This window comes from Erythrolamprus reginae, unplaced genomic scaffold, assembly GCF_031021105.1.
Source record: "Erythrolamprus reginae isolate rEryReg1 unplaced genomic scaffold, rEryReg1.hap1 H_4, whole genome shotgun sequence".
Lineage (NCBI taxonomy): Eukaryota > Metazoa > Chordata > Lepidosauria > Squamata > Dipsadidae > Erythrolamprus > Erythrolamprus reginae.
The window spans coordinates 882,110-904,557 of NW_027248495.1; the positions used below are offsets into that span (position 1 = coordinate 882,110).

At 43.9% G+C, this 22,448-nt stretch overlaps 1 protein-coding gene across 1 annotated transcript in view; it reads left to right on the plus strand.

Annotated features, from left to right (window-relative positions):
* LOC139155655 (potassium voltage-gated channel subfamily KQT member 4-like) overlaps positions 1 to 22,448 on the plus strand; it is a 381,076-nt gene that overhangs the window by 216,626 nt on the left and 142,002 nt on the right. Inside the window, exon 3 of the mRNA XM_070730879.1 lies at positions 9,265 to 9,391. Within this exon, the coding sequence (XP_070586980.1) occupies positions 9,265 to 9,391 (127 nt within the window). The remainder of the gene's footprint in view (positions 1 to 9,264; positions 9,392 to 22,448) is intronic.

A 22,448-nucleotide genomic window follows, 5' to 3' on the forward strand; every position in this document is an offset into this window, starting at 1 on the left:
CGTGATTTTTGCACCCACGGTAACCATCTATCAGAATTAAGATGGCATAAGGTAGATGTCCGCCATGCGGTCAAGATTTACGTTAGACGGACGGAATCGTTTCGGAGAACAGAGAGGCTGTTCGTCGCATTCTCTCAAGGGAAGAAGGGACTTGGACTTTCATCTGCTTCAGTCAGTCGTTGGATCAGAGACTGTATCGCAGAGGCATACAAGGCTCGAGACCAGCCCGTACCAACGGGAGTGACTGCTCACTCTACTAGGAGTGCGGCCACTTCAGCAGTCTGGGCCACACAGGCGTCCATAGATGACATCTGCAGGGCTGCCACGTGGGCAGCTCCTTCAACCTTCATATGGCATTACAAGTTGGACTCCTTCGCTTCGGCTGAAGCAGCTTTTGGGAGACGTGTTTTACAACGAGTTTGTGTTTCTCCAACATCCCTGACAAGACCTTCTCCCTCCCATGGGCCGTAAATCTCTGGTATATCCCATGTTGGACTCTCCTTCCAGATGCAATGGAGAAGAACTGTTGTACCTACCTGAACGGTCTTCTCAGTGCACTGGAAGGAGAGTCCAAACCCACCCGGTATGATTATGGGTGCAGGGACGCCGGAGTGGGCAGTTATGTCAGTTATTAGTTGTTGACAATAAAATTTGGTTATCCTCTTCTATGGTTTCGTTTTTAAAACTGGCTCATGGGGAGAGCAGAGGGGGCGGTGCTCAATTAATATGTAAATTTTAACTCAGTCTCTACCAATAGGATTGGAGTAATACCCATGTTGGACTCTCCTTCCAGTGCACTGAGAAGACCGTTCAGGTAGGTACAACGGTTCTTTTCCTTGTGGCTATTTCCCCCAGGCTTTGATATTCAAAGGTAGAATATATTTTCCCCTTTATCTTTTTAGTTTACTTGCTACCTTTAAAATACAGAAAAATGTTTTCAAAAAGGAAAGAAAGATGAGAATGGCAGTCAGATGTGGAGGGATGAGGGAGAAAAGTTAAAAGAGAACCAGCAAAAGTTGTTATGCATGGGGAATTATTCAGCCTAACTTTTTAAAGGCATGCTTAAATCTTGAGCACACTGCACAATATTGATTTGTCTTTGCATTACATCAGTAAGAGTCACTTTGTAAACAAAAAAGCAACCCTGTATTAACCATCTTGGATATTAAATTTGGACTCAGACTGTCATTATGGCATTGAAGAGTAAGTCCCACTCCTGCCCCCACTGTTCAATTAATGCTCAAGTCTTCATATAGTAATACATCCATAAGTCTTACCTTAGTAATTCAAAAGCACATTTAGATCTTTAAAGGTATTGATCTTTTTTGAGCAGCTGAACTCATTGATGGATTTTGAATTGAAACAGGGCAATGTTAAGACAGACCGAGTCATATGAGTAAGTCTGTCAGCCATTTGCACTTTTCAGGAGGCTGTGCAATAGCATGTGACAATGACCTTGGCAGATGGAAGAAAGAGGCACAGATTGGAAAACTGACATGTAAAATATATATCATCCACAAAAGAGGGGAGAGCATGGCAAACATTTCAGAAGGGCTTCTCTCTGTTTTTCCAGAGAGTAAAAAGAAAGAATGAGAGAAATACTTTCATTCTGTTATTACAGCTCTTCAATAAAGATAGGGCTAGGGTTTCTTGTGGTGATTCCTGCCTGGATTATTTAAAAGGGCTAACAGGTTGATAACCAGGTCTTTAAAAAGCTCTCATAGAGGTAATGTGGGGGGGGGGGGGGATCTTTCTTTGGTTTGAATTAGTCTCACCATATGGTGAAAAACATTCTAAATATTCTATAGGAATATTTGCCACTGGTTTATGGAACAGTCCTGTTCTTTATTCCTGTTCTTTATTCTTTTTGGGGGGGAGTAATTTTTTTTTCTTCCATACGAACCTTTTAAATACATTTCAAAATACCTTCATATTACAATGAAAACAGTATCAAATTAGTAAAACAAATATACAATAGTGTTTCGGTTATCCGTCCTTCGGTAATCTGACACTCTGGGTTATCCGACATCATGGATGCTTGTGGGCGTGGTTTCCCTGTGACGGGGAAGGAGACATGCAGAGGTGACAGGGAAGGCAATGGGGAAAGAACGTGCAGAGCCAAGCCTCCAAATACACCTCCAAACATGGCAGCTGTGATGGGGAAGGTGACGTGCAGAGCCAGACCCCCAAACACGCCCTCAAACATTGCAATGAAAAGGAAGAAAGTTGTTATACCAATGGAGCAAAAACTTGAGGCGATCAAGAGACTGGACAAGGGAGAAATGTTACAGAAGGTAGCAGATGACTATGGCATTTGAAGGTTAACTGTAGGAGACTGGAGAAGGAACTGATTAGAGATAGAAAAATGGTGTTCCTCCAGAGTTACTGAGGTTGCAGTGAAAGAGAGAAAACCATTAAGAAAGTGTGCCTATTAAAAGGTCAGTGAAGCTTTGTTTGTCTGGTTTCTGCAGTTCAGAGACAAAGATGTGCCTATTTCAGAACCCATTTTATAGCAAAAGGCATTTTTGAATGGAATTTGATGAAGGGGACCTAGATTTTACAGCCAGTGTTGGTTGGCTTGACAGGTGGAAGAAACGTTATGGAATCCATCAGTTATGTGTTTGTGGAGAGAAACTGTCTTCAGATTTTCAAGAAATGGAAGCATTCAAGAAAAAATTTCTAACAGATGATCAGATATTTAATTGTGATGAGTCCGGCCTCAGTTATAAACTGTTACCCAGTAAGAGTCTTGCAGCCAGAACTGAAGCAGCAGCCCCAGGCTATAAGCATAGTAAAGAAAGGCTGACAATTTTAGCATGCAGCAATGCTTCTGCAACCCTAAAAATGAACCTTGCAGTGATTGGGAAGTCAAAAAATCCAAGAGCCTTTAAAACAATTTCAAAGAACGCTCTTCCTGTGAAGTACTACTACAATCAGAAAAGTGCATGGATGACCAGAGAAAATTTCAAAGACTGGTTTTTAAAGAAATTTTTAAAAGACAACGACCTCTCCAGAAAAGCAGTTTTCTTGCTTTTCTTGCTTTTTTGAAAGACAATGCCCCAACACATCCTGATGTCACCACCATATGCCAAACGATGGATCAGGGCATTCTGGAAACTCTAAAAAAGAACTATTGCAAGAAACTACTGTCGACACTCATAGAAGAAATTGAAGAAGAGTAAGATATGATTGAAAGATTGAAATGCATCTTTGTAAAGGATGTTGCTTATTGGATTGCAAAAGCTTGGAGTGATGTTAGGATTCCAAATATTGTCAAATCATGGAATAAGTTGTTATGCGAAAATGAAAAAGAAGATGAAATTATGGAAAGCACAGATGACGATGAAGAAAGCATTCTACCCTTAGTACACCGTATCCCTGGGTGTGAGGATCGTCTTCGCAAGAGATTGACAGCTGGATGAATGAAGATGATCAGTATAAAATTACTGATGAAGAAATTGTTGTTCTTGTCAATAGCAATGGTGACGAAATAGAAATTGATGAGCAAACATCACCTGTTGAACCTCTCACAATCTCACATGGCAATGGGGTTAGGGCTCTAGAAATTGCAATGAAGTACATTGAGCAACAAGAAGAAGCTACAGGGGTCGACATTATCAGGCTGCAAAGATGGCAAGACTTGGCTGTGAAGAAGCGACAATCATCGGAAAAGCAGAAAAGGATCACTGATTTCTTCAAATTTTGAGAGGACTGAACTGTTTATACATTACAAAGTTGTTACTGTAACATTACTGCAATAAAACTTCAATACATTTGCAATTCATAGTGATTTTAAGGCTTTTCTTAGACCTTCCGAATTATCCAACATTTTCGGCTATCCAACTATCAGCCCGCTTGTTTATGTCAGATAATCAAGACTCTACTGTAATTGCCCCCCAAAATTATTAATTCCAAATTAATTACTTCCAGTATTCATCAATCCTCCCAACCTTGACCTCTAATTTTGTCATCTAGATATCTAATTTTCTTCCAATTGAATTCAACATTGATTTTCTTTTAACCTTATTAAATTAATATCATTATCCTCTTGGAAATTCAGGTATGCCATCAAACCTACTCCTCCTTCTTAAACATTCTCCAAAACCCTTACAAAATAGAAAGACTTATCTATAAAGGGAAAAAAAATAGACTATAATATTAAGAAAGAAGAAAAAAAGCCAAACTCTATTACTATTAAAACTAAAAAAATTAACAAAACAAAGAGCATATAAAGAAAAACATAGATATTAATCAATCCATTATTTTAAATCCTCAATTGCTAAATATTATAATCATGTGAAATTATTATAAAAATTAATCAAAATTTCAATATGTAAATAATAAGAGCTCACATTAAGATATACAAAGTGGCGCTCAAGGTGGCAAGATGCGCATATCATGCTGCCTTGATTGCATCAGTGGAATCTCGCTCGACTGCTCTGTTTAGGTGACCCACCCCCTTCTTAACCAGGGGGGAGTTGGGGAGCCCTTGCAGAGCAGTGCTGAGGATTTTAACACATTTTTTGCTGATAAAGCCGCTTGGATCCGGGCGGATCTCGACTCCGATTGGATAACAGAGTCGACTGACAATGAGTCAGTTGAAGTGACTGGGGCCTGCCCTTGTCCATCTGTCTGGGAAGAGTTTGATCTTGTGACACCTGATGAAGTGAACAAAGCCATTGGAGCTGTGAGTTCTGCCACCTGTTTGCTGGATCCATGTTCCTCCTGGCTGGTTTCGGCCAGCAGGGAGGTGACATGGAGCTGGGTCCAAGAGATTGTCAATGCTTCTTTGGGGAGGGGGTCCTTCCTGGCTTTCTACAAGGAGGCACTTGTGCGCCCCCTTCTCAAGAAGCCTTCCCTGGACCCAGCCATTCTCAACAACTATCGTCCAGTCTCCAACCTTCCCTTTATGGGGAAGGTTGTCGAGAAGACGGTGGCGTTCCAGCTCCAGCAGTCAGTGGAAGAAGCTGATTATCTAGGCCCTCAACAGTGGGGTTTCAGGCCCGGCTACAGCACAGAAACTGCTTTGGTCGCGTTGATGGATGATCTCTGGCAGGTTGGGACAGGGGTTTATCCTCTGTCCTGGTGCTCCTTGAGCTCTCAGCAACTTTCGATACCATCGACCACGGTATCCTTCTGCGCTGGCTGGAGGGGTTGGGAGTGGGAGGCACTGTGCTTCAGTGGTTCTACCTCTCTGGTTGCAGTCGGTGTTACTGGGGGGGGGTCAGAGGTCGACCTCTAGGTCTCTCCCTTGTGGGGTGCCTCAGGGGTCGTTCCCTTCCCCCCTGCTATTCAATATCTACATGAAACCACTGGGCAAGATCATCCAGGGGCACGGGGCGAGGTATCATCAGTACGCTGATGATACCCAGCTTTACATCTCCACCCCATGTCCAGTCAACGAAGCAGTGGAAGTGATGTGCCGGTGTCTGGAGGCTGTTGAGGTCTGGATGGGTGTCAACAGACTCAAACTCAACCCTGGCTGTGGGTTTTGCCTCCCAAGGACAGTTCTATCTATCTGTCCATTACCCTGGGGGGGAAATTACTGATCCCCTCAGAGAGGGTCCGCAACTTGGGCATCCTCCTCGATCCACAGTTAACATTAGAAAACCATACTTTGGCTTTGGCAAGGGGGGTGTTTACCCAGGTTCGCCTGGTGCACCAGTTGCGGCCCAATCTGGACTGGGAGTCACTGCTCACAGTCACTCATGCCCTCATCACCTCGAGATTTGACTACTGTAATGCTCTCTACATGGGGTTACCTTTGAAGAGTTTTCAGAAACTTCAAATCATGCAGAATGCAACTGCGAGAGAAATCATGGGCTTTCGCAGATATGCCCATGTCACACCAACACTTCTCAGTCTGAATTGGTTGCCGATCAGTTTCTGGTAACAATTCAAAGTGTTGGCTATGATCCCTTTATGGCATCGGACCAGAATATCTCCGGGACCGCCTTCTGCTGCACGAATCCCAGCAATCAATTAGGTCTCACAGAGTTGGCCTTCTTCGGGTCCCGTTGATGAAACAATGTCATCTGGTGGACCCAGGGGAAGAGCCTTCTCTGTGGTGGCCCCTACCCTCTGGAATCAACTCCCCCCGGAGATCAGGACTGCCCCCACCCTCCTTGCCTTTCGCAAACTTCTTAAAACCCACCTCTGCTCTCAGGCATGGGGAAATTGATTCCCCTGGGCCGTTCTGTTTTATGCATGGTATCTGGGATGTATGATTGTTTTTATATTAAGGGTTTTAATTTTTTTTAAATATTTGGATTTGTACTGTGCTTTATTGTTGTGAGCCGCTCCTAGTCTTCGGAGAGGAGCGGCATACAAATCTAAATAATAATAATAATAATAATAATAATAATTATAATAATAATAATACCTTTCCATATTTGATTTTCTATTATTTAATTCAATATAATAATCTGTTAGTATTCAAAAACCTATCATTTCATTATCGTTAACTTTCATTAATCTTTTGCAATTTCAATAATCTGAATAGTCTATCTATTTCTATATTTTAATAAAATTTCATAAAGTCATGCATATCTTAAAACAACACCTAAATGAATCTAATTACATCATTCCATAATCAATACATATTTAATAATCTATCACGGTGCCATCTTTGCCAATCTCCAAGGAATCTTTTATCTTTTTATAACCCACTGTTTTCTTCTTTCCTCTCTTTCTACTCATGTATAGAATTTTTCCAAACTTTTTTATTTCTGTTCTAGTTCCTTTCTTACTCTGCTTATTCCAGGGTGTTGGATCACATCTACTCTCAATTTTATTAGTGCTTATTTTTTTATAATCATCATCAAGGATGTGACCCTCAACCCCTTCTTCAAAGCATTTTCTGATTCATTTGTCTTTTTGCAACCCTTGCCCTCCTCTTTCAACTCATTAAATATGAAATAATCTATTTTATCAATATTATATCCTTTAATCTGTCCCTTTTGAAGGTGCCCATCTAATGACACTTTTATGTTTCCATCCTTGTTTCCCTGTTGATCAGTCAGTTCCAGCTGTTCAGCAATCTTATTTATGTATTTATATATTTATTAGATTTGTATGCCGCCCCTCTCCATAGACTCTGTGTAATCCTGATTAAAGCTTTGAGTAAAAGAAACTGTGTTGTTGTTTATGTTTTCTTCTTTCCATTCTTTAATATCTTTAAGTACATCCTTAAATAAGTCTCTTATGTCTTCCATCTCATCCAGTTAATATATCAAAAAGCTTTGTCCATATGTCCAATTAATCTTTATATCATCCAGAAGCCAAATTTCTTCAAATGAATCAATCAATCTATCTTTTTTTTCTTTTTCTTCTCCCCCTTTTGAGTTTAGCTAAAGTTCAAATCCAAAATGTTTTCTTTATTTTTGAGTTCTCAGCTCTTCTTTATCATTTATTGTAAAAACAATCTGCCCAGTTCCATTGCATCAAGGTGATATTCAGGGAATTACAAATCCAACCAAATATCACCTCAACTTCACCAGCAGATTTCCCCAGTATACGATCTTGCAATTACTTTCAATTCTTTGGCTTCTGTAAAAACTTTTACATTTAAATGATAATAGCCTAAAATTTGGACCTCAAAAAGTCCAAATTTTACTCCCAACTTCCAAAAACAAAGCAAATTATAAAATTCTTGGGTTTTAGTTAATTTTTAAGTTCAATTAATGCTAATTAAGCAGTCCCCTAATAGTATGGCCACTTCCACTTCTGCTTTAGCTCAGCTTCCAAAACAATTTTTTTTAAAAAATATCCGTGTCAAGGATTTTTGACATGGACCTTTGACACTATCCCTCCAGCATAGTGATTCACCCTTTCTTCCAAACTTTCTTCTCAACCTCCAGCACAAAAACTTATATTTTCTCTTTCCAGAGGACTTACAATGTTTTAAAACCTATTTTTCTAGTGTGTGGGGGGACCAAGACCCCCTTTTCGCCACCACCCTCCAGGGAAGTTCCAGGCCGATCCGACAGGAATCAGTGCCCCTGAACAGTGGGGATTCGGCATCCCCTCACAGGAGTGCAAGAGATGCCATTTCGCCACGACGCTCACCACGCCGGTCTCTCCCTCTTGTTCTTTATTCTTAGCACTATTTTATTTAATTTTTTAATTAAAATATATTGCCAGTTTGGAATCTGTATGTCTATCATCCATCCGTCCGTCCATCCATCTGTCCGTCTGTCTGTCTGGTCTCTTCTATCCTATCCTATCCTATCCCATCTCATTTAATTTACATAATTGCTTAGAAATGATTCTGGACGATTTAGAAACAACCCCATCCAGGAGTTTAAATGGTGCTAATGCATTTGAACCAATTGGTGAACTCAAAAGATGTTTTCATTGAATATCCTGCCATTTGGCAATTTTAGGCATTCCAGATTTTTCTTGCAGTAATTCAGATGGTTTAAACAACTTAACGTGGCAATACACAATTTTAAAGAATTAATTCCTCCAATTGCCCATGACTTTGAAACAAGGCCTGTTCACATGAGCTCTCTATTAGGGGAAAACAGTTACTGAATGGAATGGAACTATATTTGCTTAACCAGAATTCATGTAACAGTCTTAGTCCAAACAGCAACCATGTCCAGATAAAATAATTCTACTTCAACATAAGGTTGCTTTAACAGAATCTTGCTGGTCTGAAAGGACAATTCTCCCTCTTTGACTTTACAGGCCAAGAAACTAGAGAGAATCCCTCCTGAGATTCTTAGAGGGGACATCCATGTTTCTTCTGAGGGCTAGGTAGCATTTTATTTAACAATTCCCCCAATTGTGGCTTTCTCCATCCATTCCCACATACAATAGCTCATCCACTCATTAATGCTGAGGGTTTCAGCAATGGTTGTAATGATTGGGAGTTCTAATCCCAGTTAATTGGATGGCAAACAATTAGATTCTAAAACAAAGTAAACATCATAGAAAGATTTCCTCAAGTCCAGCTGAATTCTTGGTGATTCCATGGAGTTTTCCTGAAAAAGTGTACAAGTAGTTCATCAGGGTCTTCTTTGCAATAAGCCTTAGAGTTCCATTTGTATGCTGGCTGGATAATTCTGGGAGTTGAAGTTCACACATCTGAAAGTTGCTAAGGTTGAAAAACACTGGCGTACATCATGCGGTTCGGGGTAAACATTTCTTGTTTTATTCAAGTCAATTGGGCTTTTGTGACCACTCTTTCTGCTCACCCTCCATGTAAAAAAAAAAAAGTATCTCTCATTGACTTTTTCTGCTTTTCTTTTCTCCTTGTAGGAATTTGTCATGATTGTTGTTTTTGGAGTGGAATACATTGTCCGTGTCTGGTCGGCTGGCTGCTGCTGTCGCTATCGAGGATGGCAAGGCCGCTTCCGGTTTGCCCGCAAACCCTTTTGTGTCATCGGTAAGCATTTGATGGGGCAAAGAGGCAAGTCAGAAGGATTCTTGCTGTACCTCATCATTATTTCGGGGGGGGGGGGGGGAGAGAGAAGAAGGAATGAGAATGCAAAAAAGTTCCATTATTCTGTATTCCAGACAGTTATGCAACTGTCATTTGTAGTTGTTGACTCATATTGGTTACATTCATACAACACATGGAGTTGTCCTATTTTCTGAATGCACTCAACTCATCGAACCACATATTGATAAATGCAACCTCAAAATAAAATCTATACCTTGATGCTTACTCTAGACACTTAGCATCAGCGGTGGGCTACAAACCAGTATGCCAGGAATGCCGTTCTGGCACGATTCCAGTAAAAATTGTCTTTTTTTCTTCTACGCATGCATGGAAGCAAAAAAATGGCAATTTTTGCCCAAATCTCGCTGTTGCTATGATGTCTGCATGCTGAATTTCACTGCAGCGCCTAGAGCGGCAGCTGGGGTCACAACCAACAGCAACCTGCCCGAGCTCCGGTCGTGTGGCATGCTTTCTGCTCTCCTGTGCAGATGCCTGCAGCATGGAGAGGACAGAACAATCCACGCAGCTGGAGCTTGGAGTCGCACTGCCTTTTCACCACGCCGCATGACATCTTCCTCCCTGTGCCAGAATCAAGCACCGGATAGAAAGGTAAGGCTCATGGCAGGGGAAGCACAGGGTGGGGAAGCCAGGCTGTGAGCAACAAGATGGGTGTGGGGAGGGGAAGCTGGGCTGCGAACAGCATGGTGGCCGCAGGAAGGGGAAGCCGAGCTGCTTGCAACCTGGCTTCCCCTCCCCATGCCCATCCTGCTGCTTGCAGCCTTGCTTCACTCCCCCTCCCCATGCCCATCCTGCCGCCCGCACCCCGACTTCGCTTCCCCGACTGGCACCCGTTCTGCTGCTTGTGCCCTGGCTTCGCTTCCCCTCCCTGCACCTATTCTGCCGCAGGCAGGGCAGTGGAGCCGGGGCACGAGCGGCAGGTTGGGCACCGGGAAGGGAAGCGAAGGCGGGCTGCAAGTGGCAGGGAAAGTGAAGCCAAGGCGCAAGTGGCAGGACAGGCACCAGGTGGGGAAGCGAAGCTGGAGCATGAGCAACAGGATGGGTGCCAGGTGGGAAACGAACCCAGGGTGGGAGTGGCAGGACAGGTGCTGGGCAGGGAAGCAAAGCTGGGGCACGAGCGGCAGGACAGGCACCGGACGGGGAAGCGAAGCTGGGGTGTGAGTGGCAGGATGGGCATGGGGGGAAGAAGTTCAGCCATGAGGGGGGATTACTTACCTGCTTTTTGCAGTTTTCAGCGAAGCGCTGGATGGCGGGTGTCAGGCTCCATCAAACAGGCGATGGCTGGAAGCTGCCGAAAATCCCTGCCCCTAGTTCTCTCTCATTTCGATGGCTCCCAGCCATTGCCCATTTGATGGAGCCTGACACCCCCTCCCCCAGGGCTTCACCGCCCGCTGGGCAAGAGGGCTCAGGAGGCAGGTTCTGCCGCAAGAACTTACGAGCCGCGGTAGCGAGCACAATTTAGTGGTCCAGCTCGTAGCCCATCGCTGTCTCCCCCTCCCAGCGCTTCACCTCCCGCCAGGCCAGAATTGTTGGGGTTCAGGTTCGGGTTCGGAGAACCTACCCGAACTCCAATGTCAAGTTCATCCAAACCCGCTGAACCCGACCTTCAATGGGTTCGCCCAACACTACTTCTGTTTAAATTCAGCAACACCTTAAAAAACCATCTTTGCAGAGTTTCTTCTCTGGCCACTGGATATGTAAGCTATATCACTTACTTGTATTTTTGGAGTATAAGATGCACATTTTACTGCCCTAGAAGGGGGTGGAAATGTTGGTGCATCTTATACACTGAATACAGTCATTTTTGGCCTCCCAAAAATTAGGGCTTCAGAAGCCCAATAAGGGCCCATTTTTTCCACAAAAATGGGGTGTGTAGGTGGTTTGGGAGGCCTGCATAGTGTTCCTGGAGGCTGGGCCATTTTTGCAAAATATGGGGCGTTTTGCTATCCCTCAGCCCCTAGGAGAACTCTCCAGGCTTTCCAAACCCTCTGCATGCCCCCCCCCCCACATTTTGCAAAAATAGAATGGAATGGAATAAAATAGAATAGAATATGGTAGAACATGTGATAGAACACTTAATGATTGTCATAGGGGTCAAAGAAGCAATGAAGAAACAATATTAATAAAAATCTTAGGATACAAGTAACAAGTTACAGTCATACAGTCCTAAGTGGGAGGAAAAGGATGATAGGAATGATGAGAAAAACTAGTAGAATAGAAGTGCAGATTTAGTAAAAAGTTTGACAGTGTTGAGGGAATTATTTGTTTAGTAGAGTGATGGCATTCGGGAAAAAACTGTTCTTGTGTCTAGTTGTCTTGGTGTGCAGTGCTCTGTAGCAACGTTTTGAGGGTAGGAGTTGAAACAGTTTATGTCCAGAATGCGAGGGATCAGTAAATATTTTCCCCGCCCTCTTTTTGACTCGTGCAGTATACAGGTCCTCAATGGAAGGCAGGTTGGCAGCAATTGTTTTTTTCTGCAGTTCTGATTATCCTCTGAAGTCTGTGTCGGTCCTGTTGGGTTGCAGCACCAAACCAGAGAGTTATAGAGGTGCAGATGACAGACTCAATGATTCCTCTGTAGAACTGTATCAGCAGTTCCTTGGGCAGTTTGAGCTTCCTGAGCTGGCACAGAAAGAACATTTTTTGTTGTGCTTTTTTGATCAGGTTTTTGATGTTAGGTGACATTTTAGGTCTTGAGATATGATAGAACCTAGAAATTTGAAGCTCTCTACTGTTGCTACTGTGTTGTCTAGTATTGTGAGAGGTGAAAGGGTGGAAGGGTTTCTCCTAAAGTCTACCACCATTTCTACGGTTTTGAGTGTGTTCAGTTCTAGATTGTTCTGGTCACACCACAAGGATAGTTGTTCAACTTCCCGTCTGTATGCAGATTCATCATTGTCTCAAATGAGTCCGATCACTGTTGTATCATCTGCAAACTTCAGTAGTTTAACAGATGGATTGTTTGTGATGCAGTTGTTAGTGTATAGAGAGAAGTGGTGAGAGTACACAGCCTTGGGGGGCACCTGTGCTAATTGTACCTGTATCTGATGTGATTTTTCCTAGCTGCACCTGCTGCTTCCTGTCTGTTAGGAAGCTTGTGATCCACTTACAAGTGTGTTCAGGTACTGCTAGCTGATTTAGTTTGGTTAAGAGAATGTCCGGTACGATGGTATTGAATGCTGAACTGAAGTCTACAAAGAGGGCCCTAGTGTAGGTCATTGGAGATTCAAGATGTTGATCTATTTGCTCAGTATGCAAATTGCAGGGGGTTTAACAGTGGGTCCATGATGGTTTTCAAGTGGAACATCACTAGCCTTTCAAAAGTTTTCATAACTACAGATGTTAGAGCAATTGGTCTGTAGTCATTCAGTTCCTTGATTGAGGGCTTCTTCAGCACTGGGATGATAGTTGAGCGTTTGAAGCAGGAAGGAACATAACACAACTCTAGTGATTTGTTGAAGATTTGGGTGAAGATGGGGGGCAATTGGTCAGCACAGACTTTTAAGCAAGAAGGAGTTATCTTGTCTGGGCCTGGTGCTTTTCCAGGCTTCTGTCTGTGAGATAGATCTTTCATGTCCTTTTCTGTGATCACTAGGGGTTGTAAACCCAATGGGATGGGTTCAGTTGTAGAAGATTTAGCTGTTGTTGGTGTGTCTGGGATGGAGGTTGTGCAGATAAGTGGTTGTGGTTTCTTTTCAAACCTGCAGTAGAACACATTCAGGTCATCTGCCAATTGCTGATCTCTTTCAGCTTGGGAAGGTGGTTTGCTGTAACCGGTGATGTTTTTGAGAGTTTTCCACATGTTTGCTGGTTCATTTGTTGAGAACTGATTCTTTAGCTTTTCAGAGTAGTTCCTTTTTGCTGCTCTGATCTCCCTTGTGCAGTCAAAGCAAGCCTGTAGCTTTAACTTTGCTTCATCAGTCCAGGTCCTCACTGATTTAATTGTTGATTTTGTGGCTTTAAATCTTTGTTTGTAAGCAGGTACAAGGTGAATCATGCAATGATCAGAGTAGCCCACAGATGCTCTTGGTAAGGCCCGGTAAGCATTTTTTACAGTTGTATAGCAATGGTCTAAGATATTATTGCCTCTGGTGGGACAATTTACATGTTGAAAGTATTTTGGTAGCTCATCTCTTAAGTTTGCCTTGTTTAAATCTCCCAAAATAATGGCCAGTGAATCAGGGTATTTGGCTTCAGCCTCCATAATCTAATCAGCTAGGGTTTTTAGTGCAAATGGGTGTAAAAAATAGGGCACACAGTGGATTTGGAAGGCTTGCAGAGTGCTTCTGCAGGCAGGGAGGGCAAAAACTCTTTTTCTTACTTACCTCTTTGAAATCTTGGTGCATCGTATACACTGGTGCATCTTATAGTCCGAAAAATACATTAAATCTGCTTCACTCAAAGTCATCTGAACTATGCAGTTCATGGGATTTGAATAACCACAAGGAGGCATCTGGCCTCTTTTTCCATTTGTGTAACAGACAAAAGCATTTGACCAACTTGGTCTCCATAGGAACTAAATGGGTTTGGTTCTACTTAGGACTTGGCTGGGAAAGGACTAGGGAATATCAAGGCTGAAGGTTAGGTAAATATATTGAGGAAAACAGTGATAGAAAACCAGTTCTGTATTGTCACCAAAACACTGACGTAATTTATCCATGAATCCCCCAGGAAGTTATGCTTGAAGAAGAATTGATTATGTTACTAGGATGAAATTCCATGCTCTCTTTAAATCAAAGAAAATAGGTGGAATGGACTGGGAGCAGGATATTTTGGGGGACACAATGAGAAGACACCTTCTCCCCATTGCTGTGGTCATCAGAAAAATCTGGTGTCATGCCAGTGCAGAAGTTGGTGATAAATTAATGGCTCACCACACTATCTATAGAAGGTCTGGTGTTTATGGAAACTTGGGAGGGGTGATTTTCATGAGGGAACAGATGCAGCCACCAAGCGTTATTTTGAGTGGTTCAAGGCCATCCTATGCCCACCACTTGGCGGAAGTGGCAGAAGGACTTGCCACACTGGTACAAACTGAGTGGACAGTTTGTGTGTGGGGGGGGGGGGGGAAACAAGGGATGTGAACGTTTAATTGGGTGGGAAACTCAGATTTGGGGTAAATAAATTGGAACTTTGAGGAATACCGATCTCTGGGGTGGCAGGGGGTCGGAATATCCCTGTGTTGCTGGGGAGAGGCAGATATGGCGGGGGCCACAGAGTTAGCCGTTCCAGGGGAACGAGGGACCGTTGCTTAATAACGGTCCCCTGTTCTGGCTCTGTGAGCCCAATCTTGGGTACTGGTGATGAGTGTAACTCTGGCCCTGGGCTCAGGTTGCTGCTGTTGAATGCCAGGTCGGTGGTTAATAAAGCTCTCCTCATCCGGGATTTGATCCTGGATGAGGAGGCCGACCTGGCATGTATTACTGAAACCTGGCTGGGCCCGGAGGGAGGTGTTCCTCTCTCTGAAATTTGCCCAGCCGGGTTTCAGATATGGCATCAACCGCGACCCCAGGGGAGGGGGGGAGGAGTGGCTATTGTAGCCAGGGAGAGCCTTTGCCTGCGTGGACTCATTGCTCCGGAAATAGCGGGTTGCGAGTCTCTCTTGATGAAGTTGGACTTAGGAGTTCAGGTGGGCTTATTTCTCACGTACCTGCCTCCCAGCTGCGTGTCAAAAGCCCTGCCTGTGCTACTCGAGGAGGTGGCCGGGTTGGCGGTAGAGTTCCCCAGACTTATTGTCTTGGGGGACTTCAATCTGCCGTCACTCGGCGAAACCTCTGGGTTGGCACAGGAGTTCATGGCCACCATGACAGCCGTGGACCTGACTCAAGTAGTTCAGGGTCCGACTCATGAGGGGGGGCACGCACCTGACATGGTATTCCTTTCCGAGCAATTGAGTAATGGTCTGAGACTAAGGGGCTTAGAAGTGTTGCCTTTGTCATGGTCAGACCATTTTCTACTACGGCTTGACTTCCTGGCTCCAATCCTCCCCCGCAGGGAGGCGGAACCAATGAAGATGTTCCGCCCCAGGCGCCTGATGGACCCAGAGGGCTTTCAGACGGCGCTTGGGGTTATTCCAGAGGCACTCGTCCACAGTTCGGCGGAGTCTCTCGCGGAGGCCTGGAACAGGGCTGCAGCGGGGGCTCTTGACCGGATTGCGCCTTTGCGACCTCTCCATGGCGCTAGACCCCGTAGAGCCCCATGGTTCAACAAGGAGCTCCGGGAGTTGAAACGCCAAAAGAGACGTCTAGAGAAGCGATGGAGGAAGAGTAGGTCTGAATCCGATCGAACACTTGTAAGAGCTTTTATTAAGACTTACAAAGTGGCGCTCAAGGCGGCAAGATGCGCGTACCATGCCGCCTTGATTGCATCAGCGGAATCCCGCCCGGCCGCTCTGTTTAGGGTGACCCGCTCCCTTCTCAACCAGGGGGGAGTTGGGGAGCCCTTACAGAGTAGTGCCGAGGATTTTAACACGTTTTTCGCTGATAAAGTCGCTCGGATCCGGGCCGATCTCGACTCCAATTGTGTAACAGAGTCGACTGACAACGAGTCAGTCGAGGTGACTGGGGCACGTACTTGTCCACCTGTCTGGGAAGAGTTTGATCTGGTGACACCTGATGAAGTGGACAAGGCCATCGGAGCTGTGAGTTCCGCCACCTGTTTACTGGATCCGTGTCCCTCCTGGTTGGTTTCGGCCAGCAGGGAGGTGACACGGAGCTGGGCCCAGGAGATTACCAACGCTTCCTTGGGGAGGGGAGTTTTTCCATCACTCTATAAAGAAGCGCTTGTGCGCCCCCTCCTCAAGAAGCCCTCTCTGGACCCAGCCGTACTTAACAACTATCGTCCAGTCTCCAACCTTCCCTTTATGGGGAAGGTTGTCGAGAAGGTGGTGGCACTCCAGCTCCAGCGGTCCTTGGAAGAAGCCGATTATCTAGGTCCCCAGCAGTCGGGTTTCAGGGCCGGTTACAGCACGGAAACCGCTTTGGTCGCGTTGATGGATGATCTCTGGCGGGCCCGGGACAGGGGTTTATCCTCTGTCCTGGTGCTCCTTGACCTCTCAGCGGCTTTCGATACCATCGACCATGGTATCCTTCTGCGCCGGCTGGAGGGGTTGGGAGTGGGAGGCACTGTCCTTCAGTGGTTCTCCTCCTACCTCTCTGGCCGGTCGCAGTCGGTGTTAGTGGGGGGCCAGAGGTCGACTCCTGGGTTTCTCCCTTGTGGGGTGCCTCGGGGGTCGGTCCTCTCCCCCCTGCTATTCAACATCTACATGAAACCGCTGGGCGAGATCATCCAAGGACATGGGGTGAGGTATCATCAATATGCGGATGATACCCAGCTTTACATCTCCACCCCATGCCCAGTCAACGAAGCGGTGGAAGTGATGTGCCGGTGCCTGGAGGCTGTTGGGGCCTGGATGGGTGTCAACAGACTCAAGCTCAACCCGGATAAGACGGAGTGGCTGTGGGTTTTGCCTCCCAAGGACAATCCCATCTGTCCGTCCATCACCCTGGGGGGGGAATTATTGACCCCCTCAGAGAGGGTCCGCAACTTGGGCGTCCTCCTCGATCCACAGCTCACATTAGAACAACATCTTTCAGCTGTGGCGAGGGGGGCGTTTGCCCAGGTTCGCCTGGTGCACCAGTTGCGGCCCTATCTGGACCGGGACTCATTGCTCACAGTCACTCATGCCCTCATCACCTCGAGGTTCGACTACTGTAATGCTCTCTACATGGGGCTACCTTTGAAAAGTGTTCGGAAACTTCAGATCGTGCAAAATGCAGCTGCGAGAGCAGTCATGGGCCTACCTAGGTATGCCCATGTTTCACCATCACTCCGCAGTCTGCATTGGTTGCCGATCAATTTCCGGTCACAATTCAAAGTGTTGGTTATGACCTTTAAAGCCCTTCATGGCATCGGACCAGATTATCTCCGAGACCGCCTCCTGCCGCACGAATCCCAGCGACCGATCAGGTCCCACAGAGTGGGCCTTCTCCGGGTCCCGTCAACTAAACAATGTCGGTTGGCGGGCCCCAGGGGAAGAGCCTTCTCTGTGGCGGCCCCGGCCCTCTGGAACCAACTCCCCCCGGAGATTAGAACTGCCCCTACTCTTCCTGCCTTCCGTAAACTCCTTAAAACCCACCTTTGCCGTCAGGCATGGGGGAACTAAAACATCTCCCCCTGGGCACGTTTACTTTATGCATGGTATGTCTGTGTGTGTGACTGTTAGCATATGGGGTTTTTTAAATATTTAAATATTTTACATCTGTTTGATTGCTTATGATTTGTTTTTTACATGTTGTGAGCCGCCCCGAGTCTTCGGAGAGGGGCGGCACACAAATCTAAGTAATAAATAAATAATAAAATAAATAATAAATACTTTGACTTGGACTCTGATTCAGTTTGGATGCTACCTGGAACCTTGACATCTGAATACCAGTAATACACTTGGTCCCCCCCAAGGGAATTATCTTCTTCTCAAGCCTAGGTTTGTTCTACTGATAGTTATGTGTATAATTGTTAAGAAAAGACTTATTACTATCCAGCCTTTAACTCCAAAGGGGCTTTAAAAGACTGAATGTTTTGTTGTGCAAAAACCTTGATGTAATCTCAAATATTTCTATTCTGTGATACAATTACAGAGATGGTGCCTTTCATCTCCCAGTTGCCATTTTTCTTCTGCTTAGCCATGGTTGTGTAGATACCTACACACTATTTCAGAGCACCATTGATTTTGAATATTTGGCTGATAATTAGGTCCATCAAGTTAATTTATATTTTAAGATTCCCTAGGCATTTCAGAACTACCCAAATGGCACAGAAGAGCAACCTCAAATTGTGGAGAACACAGTGATGGGTGTCTGTTTAACATGGATAAAATCATTAGAAGATGAGAATGGACAATTATATCATAAAGAGAAAGAAAAGAAGGAACTAGTATGGAGATATTATAAAAAATTATATAAATAAGAGATAATTGATGATAACAAGATATGTCAATATTTAGAGGAGGCAAACCTACCGAATATTCCAGAATCTTATAAAGAAACACTGGATAGTAAAATTATGATGATGGAATTGTCAGAAGCTATCAAAAAACAAAAAAATGGAAAGGCTGGGGGGCAGGATGGTCTACTAGCTGAAGCATATAAAACTTTTGAGGAAACATTTGCTTTATTAATGTTGGAATTATTCAATGCAGTTATGTCAGAAGCTAAAATTCTGGATTCCTGGACAGAGGCTTATATATCTTTGATACCAAAAGAAGGAACATATACTGTATTTTGAAAGTGAAGAATTATAGACCAATATCACTTCTAAATGTTGGCTATAAAATATTTGTTACAATATGTTGTGGTTGGCTACAGGCCAGCTCCAGTGGTGGCTGATTTTGACGCAGAGGAGTGGAGGCCGTCTGTTCACCGAAGACCAATTTGACTGCAGGACGATTCACACAGTGAACCAGAAACAGAGATAGGGAGAGACAGGAAGCAGGAAGGGACTGGAGAGACAGAGAGGGAAATGGATTCAGTCAGCTCTCCAGCCAGGGGTTCATCTGAATCAGAAGGGGAAATGAGTAATCCTGAAGGTTCCGGTTCCGGTGGGGCAGTGGGAGAAAGCTGGGAGGTACTGCTCTGCCAGACTATGGTGTAACATCCAGGATTTAGATAATTTTGATTAGTCTGGGACAGCATTCTTTAACGCTACCTAACGTGCAAAGATCAGTGGCTGAGCTTGCAACCGCCAGAGGCTTTGTTCAAGGCGTTTGAGGCAGCAATGAGGAAGGAGAACTCAGTGAGATCAGCTGCTAGGTGAAAGATGGTGGCTGTTTTGGGGCGCCGCCTCCACCCGTCTCTGTCTCCATCTCCATCTCTGATATATACATCTCAGTACAGCATTTGCAGTACTGCCTGGCGCGTGAAGATTGGCGGTTGAATTCCTACTGCTGGAGGCTTAGTTCAAGGCATTGATGCAGCAGCGAAGAAAGGGAAACCTGGTGAGATCAGCTGTTGGGCAGAAGATGGCGACCAGCTTCGAGCTCCACCTCCGCCTCCGTCTTTGTCCCTGATGTGTGGCTGAAAGGAATTGGGGGGATTTGTGGCTGTGTTTGAGACTGTTTTGAGACCACCAACTATAAAATCGAACTGAGATCGTGGGAGCTGAGGCGACCTGGCAGCCAAGGTGGTGGAAGCCAGGCTGAGTGAAAGCGAGGTGAATGTATGCGTGCGTATGCGGAGCCGAGCAGAAACAAAGCGGGTGGAAGCCAAACTGGAGATCGAAGGTGGCTGGATGAGATCGAAGATGGCTGAGAGGTCTGATGCCCTGGGGAGCTGGCTGGTGAGAACAAGAAGACCTGGGGTGCTGGCCAGTAGGCTTGGTCAGCGCCGGAAGATCTGTGGGATAGAGTGACCAGGACCGACCATTGAAAAAGGAGTTGGCGAGAACAGTGGCCGGCCGCATCGTGGCCATTTTAAGACCCTGTAAACCATTAAGACCATGTGGAGCAGGCTCCGGTTTGACATCGCGTCGCAGCAGAGCAGCCTCCGAGGAGCTCTCAGGGTTGTTCTCCGTTTTCGGGCTTTTTTGATCGCTGTAGAGGCAGTTGCAACCTGGACGGATTTGCAGCTTGAAGAGGAAATTCCTGCGTAACCATGGTGGTAAGGAAACCCCCCGGGGAGCTGGAAATACCCTCAGGGCCGGAGCTGAAGAGATCAGCCTGTGCCGATCCAGAGATGTGGCTGCCCGACACTTAAAAGGGAAGTGAGAAGAGCAGCTAAAAACAAGTTTGATATGAGGCAGTAACTGCTAAGATCGTGGTCTAGTGGAAGATATGGACTGTGTTTTGACAACAGTAGAGGGAATTGGAAGAAGAGCCCTTGTTGCTACAAGATTGGGATACTGGGACAATCTATTTGAAGGTTTTTCACAGTGGCCATTGCCTGATTGCTAAAAGCGGTGGAAGGGTTGTACTGGCGGTATCGGAGCTTGGGATTGGAGCTGGGTGATAAGAAATAGACCATAGACCCTTTCCCCTTAATATCAATATCGGATTGGATTTGGATTAATAACAGCAAAAATAGATTGTACAGCAAAGGACAAAGTGGATTTTTAAATGGGTATGGTGGTTTGCGGAAGTTGCATTAAAAAATGGAGCGGCCTAGAGGTGACTTTGCAAATCGGAAGCCCGTGCTTGGGATACTGCTAACCCAGGACACTTAATAACTAGGATTTACTTGGTTCAGAATTTTGGAATTTTTACAAGACCATCCAAAATATTGTGAGAACTTTTAAATAGGATCTGGGATTCTTGATTTTACAATCAATTTACTTTATAAATAAAATCAATTTAGACACTGAACTCTGGTGACAGAACATTTGGACATTTTGGACATTTTGATATTTTGACACCTGATTTATATAGAAGACAGAAGACCATAGAAAATCTTTGGATGTATAAAAGCCATATACTGATATCTGATATTTGATTACCTGAAATATTTATATATCTATTTTATATATCTAAAATACCTGTAAACTTCCTTTATTTTCTCTTCTCTTCCTTATTTCGAAATAGCACCCATTGTATTTTTTTAATCTAGCAACACTATAGTTCTATATTACAATATACTGTATTATAACTCTATATTTTGTACTTAATACGCAATATATATTATATTTATTGTTTATTACTGTATTATTTAGAATTTAAATAACATTTAAGACAGACTTATTTGAGATATATAATATTCAGATATTTAGATATTTAAGTCATTTAAAATATATTAGGGAAATCTATATTGTTAGACTATTTAACTATTTAACTATCAATTTAATTATTTAACTATCAATTGTTCATCTAACCAACACTCTTTATATTAAGTGATGAATTATAAATGAATTTATACTAACTGTTATTGACTTTTTAATTTGATTTCTATAGTTATCCTCTCCTCTCAATCACATTATTGAATTGTTAGTATTATAGTATTATTGATGAATTGCATTGATTGACTAATATTATTATTGACTATTGCTAGTGCGCAATTGTTAGATTGACAAGAATATATACCATCTTGATCAGGATCCCAACCAATCCCAACCAATTAATTTATTAACTTATATTAATCTATCAATCAAACCCAATTATTATTCTATTAACTTGTTAAACAATCAACTTGTGAGCTATAGTATATTAAATTGTATATTTGTTGATTTTGGGACTAATCAAGATGTCGGGACCTTTAGCGATCACATCTCAATCTAAAAGTGATAATAAGCCAACAACAATGCCCCAACCATCGACTCCACAAAATATTAGAGGAACAGAAAGTGTGACAACAATGACCTCCCAAGTATCAAAGTTAACTTTGGCGTCGTTACAAGAGTTGATGCTAAAGATGCAAGAATCAATTGATCGGAACTATGAAAAGTTGACAGGAAATATGGAAAATGTGAGGGGTGATATTCAAATAGATATTCAAAGAATAGAGGACAGAGTACATAGAATGGATGAAAAAATTGAGTCCATCCAAGACACACTTTCTAAAAATGTACAAAAAAATACAGGAGATAGAACAGAAGAGTGAAAAACTGGAAATAAAAATACACGAAATGGAAACCAACACAATGTCAGCCATTAAAAATATGGAAGAAGCCCTACTCAATGTGGAACTTGAGAAAGCTTCTTTTTTCCTGAGGTTTCAAAATATACAGGAGAACAAAGAAGAAAATATTGCAGAAACAATGGCAGAGATAATAGCAGGCATCACAGGGTCAACGCCAAGTAGAGCCTTGAAAGAAATTGATGAAATATACCATGTTTACACTAGCTATGCCTGCAGAAACAAATTACCATGGGAGATGCACATTGAGCTTCTGAGAAAAACAGCAAGGGATGAGTTATATCATCTAGTAAGGGAAAATACAATAACATACAAGGGAAAGGAGGTCATTGTTTTAAAACAAGTCCCTAGACGGGTCAGGGAGA